At 39.9% G+C, this 8,890-nt stretch overlaps 1 protein-coding gene across 1 annotated transcript; it reads right to left on the reverse strand.

Annotated features, from left to right (window-relative positions):
* Positions 1-2,293: 2,293 nt before the first annotated feature.
* On the reverse strand, positions 2,294-5,504 carry CTLA4 (cytotoxic T-lymphocyte associated protein 4). Its single transcript, XM_009899062.2, has 4 exons — positions 5,447-5,504; positions 3,907-4,257; positions 3,335-3,444; positions 2,294-2,392 (listed from the first exon to the last, which is right to left on the reverse strand). The coding sequence occupies exons 1-4, from the start codon at positions 5,502-5,504 to the stop codon at positions 2,294-2,296; spliced, it is 618 nt and encodes a 205-aa protein (XP_009897364.1).
* Between the last annotated feature and the right edge of the window lie 3,386 nt (positions 5,505-8,890).

Below are 8,890 nucleotides of genomic sequence, written 5' to 3' on the forward strand. Positions count from 1 at the left end.
GAGGGATTAGTCCTGGTGAATCTAGACGGCCTAACCATGGTCAACTTAGCTGCCAGAAATTAAGATGAACTGGAATAGATATGGGTTCTCTGGTGACACAGATACAAAGCAAGCTGTGACCAGCGGTCATGAGGCTGTTGATACATGTCCAAAGCATCACTTCACCCAGGATGGATAAACTTGAAAAATAATTTACTTGAGCTGCTTTTAGATTGCTTAAGAAAACTGACTTCTTGGTCTCAGAGTATAAGAATTAAGAAAAACAAAAAGAAAAAATAGTTGGTTCCTGATTAAGTGTCAGACATGATTTAAGGGATATCTGAGTAGTGGTGGAATATTTGCTTCGGCTAATTACTCTTGCATTGCCAGGGTAAATTTAGTAAAATATTTTACAGCTCATAGAAGTGAATGTGTGGATCAAATCTGTTTTTACTAATCATGAAACACATTTCTTTGAGCAGGCTGCAATGGAATAGGCAGAAATTCAGTAATTTTGCAGTGCCATCAAATGTGTGATCTTTGAACATTTTAGCCCCAAAACACCAGGTTAGTGGAAAAATAGGGAAAAAATCCCAGACTGATGTCAGAATACAAAAAAACACCTTCAGAAAAAGGATATATCATCAGATGCTACTTTTACTTAATACACTACAATTGTAGGTCAGTACTAAGAGAGCAAGTAGCACCTGCAGTCATCAGCAAATAAATACGTGAATGTTTATATGTACAGTAGGAGGTGGTACCAGATGAAGGAGCAAGAAGGAAAAGGCAAACAAAAAGAATAATGAGATTTGGCATTCTGGGAGCTGCTGCCACTGCAGGAACATGGCATAGAGGGTTGTAGGCTTTGGGTTCACAGTTATGGAGCCAAGAAGATGGAGTTCACAGCTGTGAAATAGACACATGCTTCCAAAGTTTTGGGTTGCAAGGTGAAATTTTGATGGAAAAGAGCCAAAGGAGTAGGTAGTAGATGAGAATGATGAAATTGTTTTAAGCTTCAGCAGCTTTGTGCATTTCAGCTATCATTTAGTGAGTGAGAGTATTGGAGAGGTGCAAAGAAAACAGGATTTGAAACTAGAACTAGCTTTTTTATATAAATGTGTACAGGAGACACTGTCAAGGTTGTTACAGTTACCTTCTGCAAGTAAGTGACTTGGCTGGAAATGAAACAGTGATTGGTAGCATCTCTGAAGTACATCTGAAGTACAGCTCTAACTAGACAAACAGAAGACTTGACAGATTGTAGTGGTGGCCTCTTGAAGAATAGGAGAGGTGAGAAAGTGTTGGCATGAGCCCAGAGACTTCCTCAGAAGGGCAAAACACAGGGTTAGAGGGGAAAGGTTCATCTTGTCATTGCTGCTTTCTAACATGTAGCCACTTCCTGTTCTGAGAATGATGAATAAGAAATAAACTTTAATTTGGGCAAAGCTTCAAAGTTTTTATTAAATGGTACATAACTAATAAAGAAGATTATACACTATAGTATTTTCATGGAAAATAGACTCAGTTACAAACAGTAATATACTTCTGCCTTTTGCATAGATTATAACTTAGCATTTGTAAAACGCAAGGCCCCTGCAGAGCTGCAACATCCTTCCAGCAACACCCTATGAGGGCTCCTACTGGGTAGCCTTTGTCCCCAACCCAGCTGTCAGCACTGGCTCAGATGTCACCAATGTTCATTTCAGCATGGCATAGCTAGGACACAATGCCAGTGAAAGGAATTGAGATCATCCTTTTAGAGCAGTAGTATCATCAGTGCCAACCTACAGTGATGCTTCTGTGGAATTGCAGAGCACTAATGCCAGAAATGGGACCAATAAATAGCAATGCAGGGAAACAAGTCAACATTCCTTTGTACTTTAGTGTGTTCTTTGCCTCTGCTGCTCACCTATAGGATTAGCCATGCAATGACACACAAGCCTCTGTTGTAATAGTGTTTGGATTTCAGCTGATCAGCAGACAAGGTGAAATTTGACATTAAGTTTCTCAGCTGCAACAGCGATAGTTCATAATGCTATAAATATATCTAAGTATCTATATAGACTACATATTGGTACAATACAACTCAAAGCATCAATGGCCTAATGTAGCCATTTTTGTGTGACAGAGTTAACCTGGAAATATTAATGCAGGAATTATTTATTCTCCTCCAAACCATAGAAGTTACAAAAAATATTCTCTCTCCTTCCTGTACAGCTTCATAATAAGGCAACTAATTTTATTTCTTTAACTTAAGTGGATTAGCAGACTCTCCATCCTAGCTAGGAAATAATTTCTCTCTTTACTTGTTTCAGTTAACAGTGATGTGGAATGGAATTGCTTTTTTCTCTAGCTTGTCAGAAGGCATTTTCACATAGACCCCAGTAGTGAGACATCGTCTTCTCTTTATCTGTAAAATAGGGGAAGACACTATAATAAACAAGTGATCTCAGCATAGATATCAACCAGCACATTTATAGAAAAATCATGGATGTTCTGCCTTTACTGAGTAGAAGGTATTCCAGGCACCTTTCCCTGTCACCACTCTGTAGAAGATCTGTTGAGAACATCTGAGGGAGTATGTCTGAGGGGGAATCGGGATTTACAAAGGCCATTTAGCAAAGAACACAGTCTTGCCATTCACTGGGCCCTTTGAAGGTGCTCCTGCTGCAGAGTTCAGTGTTGATTCCAAACTAGGGGTGTTTACACCTGACAGTTTCCTTTAGCTTCTAGGGACTAGGGCAAACTGAAAAATCTGGGACAGGGATGCACTTTGAATATAGCTTTGGCATCAGACAAACTGTGAGTACTCCAGACTCCCATGCAAAGAGGCAAGCAGACTTACATTTTGCTTGTCTTTTTCTTTGTGCAGACATTTCTAGCTGTGAAGTTAGAAATGCTGTAAATTATAAGTTGTCCACATCACGAGGGGAAACCTCTTCAAACTTGCTTTGCACAGAGGTGAATGGTGAGAAAAGGAAAAACAAAATCCTGGAATTTTCTATGAATCAGTTGTGAAATCAGAGTATCATGAGGACTGCGTTGCCTTTGATCCCAGAAGAATTCATGTCTCCAACTTACTATAAACACTCAAACCTAAGCCAAGGGTGAGACCAGGTGATGTAAACTGCCTGCTTTCTGGTACTCTGGCAACACAAATGAGCCATAAATCTAAATGGCAGCTCTAGCAAATTCGCTTATTTTGCATTATTGTAACAGCGTTGTGTCAGTAAAGAGAAGCATCCCAGTGTGTTTGATCCTAGTGTTCTTCCCTGTTCTCATTTCTTTTTCCTTGTCCTCATTGCACAAATGATTGTCATTAGCAGGATGGGGCTGTGTTGACAGGACTTACCGCTTTGGCCGCAAGAATGGCTGAGGTGATGATACTGTAAAGAAAAAATCCTGAGGCAGTAGCTCCTAAAACCCAGAGATATATGGCAGTGTCTGGACAAGGTTCTGGATCTAAAACATATAATATCACACAAGTCATATCACACATAAGCCTCTTAAGGATGTCCTTAGAGTAAATAAGTCAGCCTCCACACTGCTTTTCTCCAGCATGTAGGACTGAGTCCCTATCTACTCAACCTCTAGCAAAGCCTCTAAATAGGCTTTATGTGTCAAAGAACATGCACATTACTCTCCACTGATTCAGCACTTACATAGCTAATTGTCTAGACATACATGTACACTATGAGGTATTGCTTATGCTCTCAAATATCCACACATTGCTAAATACACTGCATGGCGATGACTTTGCTTGCTTAGGTATGTGCAGACAGACCTGAAAGGAATGCGAGCTAATGATAATTGAATCAGTGTTCAGCCTCACTTCTTAGAAACAGAACTTTGAAGACATTTGAGAAATCCTAGCAACTGCTTTAACCTGGGAATATCATGGTACTGTGAAGGTGTTTGGCTTACCGATGACATAGAGATAAGTCCCATTTCCCTTGTTCATAAAATAGGGTGGGGGGTACATCCTCTCCATCTTGCAGATGTAAAGACCAGTATCATTAACTTGAAGGCCAGTGAGGGTGAGGGTCACATTGTTTCGGCCAGGACTCACATGGCACTGAATAACCTCTTCCACACTGAACATTTTAAATTCCGTTGTGTAGGTTGAAGCACAAATTTCAGTGAACATGTCACCCATCTGTTTAAGAAGAGTCACTCGAATTTCTGTTGCATTCCCAATGTGTTTGTATTTACACACCAAGCTGGCGACTCCTTGCCTGTTGGCCAGCACCATTGCTGGCTGAGTCACTTCCATAACTGCAAGGAAGTAGAGCATGAAGGTAAGTGAACTGTCAAGTAGTTATCTGCAGTCACTTACCTGAAACTCACACAATAGGGAGTCCTACCACCTCTTATTATCCATGAGTAGTTCTTAGAACTGCTGCTAAATCCTTCCAAGAATAGGACTCCAAGACCACAATTCACATAAGCCCTTTATTAATATACTTTTGAAAGCTTAAGTATTTCTTTGATTGCTACAAAATGATACCATAAATCTCAGCAATTACTTATTGATTAAAAAGTAGTTAATCTGACCCACTTACTGGAGGACCAACCTGCATCCTTCCATTTCCTTCAACACAAACTTTTTAATATACATAAGAAAGCAAAAAATATACTTCAGTAGAAATAAGCATATTTACACTGAAAAACAAACAAGTTAACATCAGGCATGAACATGGAACAGAACCATTATGGCAACAGTAAAACTGCATGGAAAACCTGTTTGCTTTTTCTTTTTTTTTGTTTGATCTGGTTGCTCCTCATTTTTAACCAGCTGTTCCCAAGCCACAGTACAGCAATGGTGTATACCCCAAGCCACAGTCTAGCACAACCTGGTAAATACATTGCAAAAAGTAATTGCAAATCTTAAGAGGAAACTTGTGTAACATGTATGTCCCCACTGTCTGCCTTTTACAACTTCTATACTCTATGCTGCTACACAATAGGAAGGCAGTAACTTTTGCTTTACTAGGCTGTGAAGACAGTACTGTGTGTTCAATTTTGGTTTATTTCAGTTCTTTTTGGGTCAAGACTTATCTTCCTCAGTTCTGCTGTGCAAGAATTTGGGACAAAGAGGAGCAGAATTTCTGTCCATTCAAACCTCTATACCCATGTTGTCAGCTGCTAACAACTTCACTCACAGGGTCTGGCTGTTCAAAACCTCTGAAGCTCTGAATCTTGCTCTGAATCTTTAGAGCAGTAGCATCCATCTATAGAGGCTACTGCCCTGAAGTCTGTCTGTTTTTCCAGATACTTTGCAGTGCCCCAAGAGCTTGTTCCCAAAATGTCTTATGAAGGTGTCCATGTTGCTTCCCTCTCCCTGTTATACCCAGTTCATCTTCTGCAAAGATGTGAAACCAAGAAAATGTAGATGCCCCCAGCTACCCTGCCTCCTTCACCTACCCTGCCTCCTTCATCTACCCTGCCTCCTTCATCTACCCACCTTCAGCAATGGCAGTGGCTGTGCAGAGAAAGCCCACGGTGACCAATATTGAGAGCATTCCTGTGCAGGGAGAGATGCTGAAGGGGCTGAAGGTGGCTGATGCCTTCAGACTTTAAGACAAACTGGAACTCTCAGGACTGGAAAAAAATGACACCTTTCAGGATACTGAATCTTCGAAGTGTTTGAACCCACACACCTTGTGTATATATATAGCTTTGATCCCAGATGCTGTACCTGAAAGTAATACAAAGCTTTGTTTTGGTTTTACGAGAAAGGAAGTAGTGGGTTTGATTAATACGTGCACAGTTAACCTCAAACAGCATGAACAAAAACAACTATTCAGCAGATGGAAAATATGTATTCAATCTGAAACTGCCATCCATTCTGGTTTAAGAATTGGGGGAGGAGACAAAATCATCCAATAGAGCAGTTCAGGCCTAGTGGTGCTGCCAACTTGTACCATCATAGCACTTAATATTTTAGCAATCATCAGGTATTTCCTATTAGGACAACACATAGAGCACTATACCTCTGCCTAATGTAGCATGATGAATCAGTGCAAGCTAGCTGTTTTATGGAGGATTTCCCTCCGCCCTCAGTTTCTTTCCCTGCTTTAATGTTAATGCTTTTGATGCTTAAAAATTGCTGCCCCTTTCAAAATACTGATTACACTATCAATGGCTTCATCTTTTCATATCAATAATGTGACTTGAATCATAACCCATCTTCTTTAAGCTTTTCTGCTTCCAAGGAAAAAAAATCTAGGTTTAGAGCTAATGACTTCCACATCTATAAAGAACTTTTCCTACCTACAGACCTTCCTATGTAAGTACATCAGCAGATGAAAAACACGGCAGGATCTTTGATTACTGCAATCTCTGCTTAGAGCACCTGCATCATTTCAAATCTCAGTGAAACAGTTTTCACCCACTGACCTTTTAAAAGCTATGTAAGGTCTGAAAATCACTTTGCTTTTTTTATGTGCTAGACTGTCACATCCATGAATTGTTGCCTAAAGAGTTTCACAAAAATGAAGTTATACTTCAGTTGCACTGAGGTCACCATTCTGGTTTTGTCTCACACTTAGAGAAATGCTTCTAGAAGGTGCTTCATCATTCATGTATTGTCCTGAGTTTGGATGTGGTAGAGTTAATATTCACAGGAAGCTGAGGAGGAGCGTAACAAAGACAGCTGACCCAAACTAGCCAAGTGGATATTTGATACCATATGAGTTCATGCTCAGTATATAACTGGAGGAGCTGGACGAGTGGGAGCAGGAATCATGGCTCAGCAGCAGGCTCAGTGTAGGGTTCCAAGTGGTGAGCAATTGCATTGTGCATCACTTGGTTTATATATTCTTTTATTAGTATTATTGCCTTTATTGTTTCTTCTCTACTAGTGTTGTCCTATTAAACTGTCCTTATCTCAAACCACAGAGGTTTTCCTTTTCTCCCAATTTTCACCCCTGTCCCACCAGGGTACAGAAGGAGTGAGCAGGTAGCCATGTGGTGCTCTATTACCAGCTAGGCTTAAACCACAACATGTATGTAGATCTCACAGACTGCAAAGACCTACTTTTAAGTTGTGACCTAGAAAAACTTAACAGCATCACATTTTGAACAGGAGGATGCCCAATGCAAAGATACAGGATAAATACTTGATCTTTAAACATATAAATATCTAATGATTTAAATAAATTTACTGCTTTCATACTTAGGTGATGCAACAGTTTGCAATGACAAATTAATAGTCAATTTGATCTTAACTAACATTCAAAATAGAACTGATGATAAATAAAAATACAGCTCTGGGAAAATGAAAGCTGCACCTTAATAATGAGCCAGAACCATATTGTATTCTTAATTAGACAGGCTTAAATAAATTTTAATATTATATAAATGCTGTTACTATATCATGTATCAGAATATCAGTGAGATTTATGGCATGGAATTACTGGGTTATGCCTGACATTTTCATATCCAGAGCAGTAAACAAATTACCTGTCCTGTGCATCTTTTGGCCTTGGGTTTTGTATGCAGTTAAACAAATAATGCATTTGAGCCTCATCAACCATAATGTAACTGACTGCAGCTGCCAGGACAACCTGACGTGAATTCAAAGTATCCTCCTTCCATTGCACAGAAGTCACCTTGCAGTGGTGCCCTCTTATCCTTGCTAATCAGACTTCTGATCTTGAGTCAGGGTATACAGACAGCAGATGGATGATGTTCTCAAAAAGATCTCTTCTTCACTGCTCCTCCCACCCATTTCAACTCAGTTATGGAATGGAAAAAAGTCTTGGTAACTGAATGAGTTCCTGACTAAAATAAGATCCACAAGAATCACTGGGGATGCTTTTGCTCTCTGCTGTGCCTTTCTAACTACTCTTCAGCTGATGAAGAGTCTCTGAGCTCCTTCTTGGTCCACCTTCCCTGTATATCACAGCCATGCTTTGTGGACTACAGCCATAGGGCCTTTCTTACCCAGTTACTGTGCCACCTTACCTTTATAGTCTGGTATCTTCTTCCCCTGACTTCCTCATCTTGAAAACTTTTCTTCTACCCTTTCCTCATTACTGGAACCTTAAATAATGGCCTAGGCCCAGGGCAAGGGAGCAGGTGAAAGAAGAGCCCTCCTCTGATATTCAGAAGGTCTTTCAGGAAGAATATCCCTTAAGCTGTCTCCAACAGCCTGTGCTTTGTACTTTCTGTGTCCAAAAGCTCAATGTAAGATGAATCTTCCCTTTAATGCAAGTGCTTATTTTATTTTATATATATATATACATTTATTCTTAGGGGAAATACTAATCCCCAGGTCACAGGAAACCTTTATACTTTACATGTGCTAACACAGCAAAGTGCAAAAGCAGGGGAGAGGACTGAAGGCCTTGCAGAGCTAAGCTGCAGAGCCTTCAGCTGTGGAATCAGCTTAGGAGTGGTTCAAGTCTGATGGCCTCTTTGAACTTAGATCTGAAAGGGACACAGGACTTACACTGAACACTGGGCTACATTACCGGGATTAGTCAGATTGCTAGTAAATTAAGTAATTAGGTTTCTCGTGTAAGATCTCATTTTGGGTTAGTCACTGACATTTTAGTGATTCAAATTGCTTTTCTTCATTGAGCACTTGCTAGGGCAAACCTTCCTGCTGAGAGTCTGTCAGAATCCCATTGCAAAATGTTACTATCCACAAATTTTTTAAAATACTTTAAAGTCTGTCTCATGCTGCCCATGTTTTTTTCTTCTGTGACAGGAACTTGGTTGGTGAATTGCTCGAGATGTAATGGAGAGAAGCTTATCATTTGCATAAGTATCTGGTTTCAGGGTATTTTGTTAAACTCAGAATGTGAGATCATGTCTTATTATGTTAAGCAGTTCACATTTTTAACATGCCACAGACCTACTGAGGTTTTGAAATGCACTGTCATTTGAAAAAAAAATCCAG

This window comes from Dryobates pubescens, chromosome 2 (genome assembly GCF_014839835.1).
Source record: "Dryobates pubescens isolate bDryPub1 chromosome 2, bDryPub1.pri, whole genome shotgun sequence".
Classification (NCBI taxonomy): Eukaryota; Metazoa; Chordata; class Aves; order Piciformes; family Picidae; genus Dryobates; species Dryobates pubescens.

What these genes read in the sequence shown, in the direction of transcription:
- CTLA4 (XM_009899062.2), bottom strand. Translation starts at nt 5,504, where the DNA reads ATGCTCTCAATATTGGTCACCGTGGGCTTTCTCTGCACAGCCACTGCC. An exon ending in AGCCACTGCCATTGCTGAAG is followed by an intron (nt 4,258 to 5,446) that starts GTGGGTAGATGA and finishes ACTTCCTTGCAG; the next exon opens with TTATGGAAGTGACTCAGCCA. An exon ending in GACTTATCTCTATGTCATCG is followed by an intron (nt 3,445 to 3,906) that starts GTAAGCCAAACA and finishes TATATGTTTTAG; the next exon opens with ATCCAGAACCTTGTCCAGAC.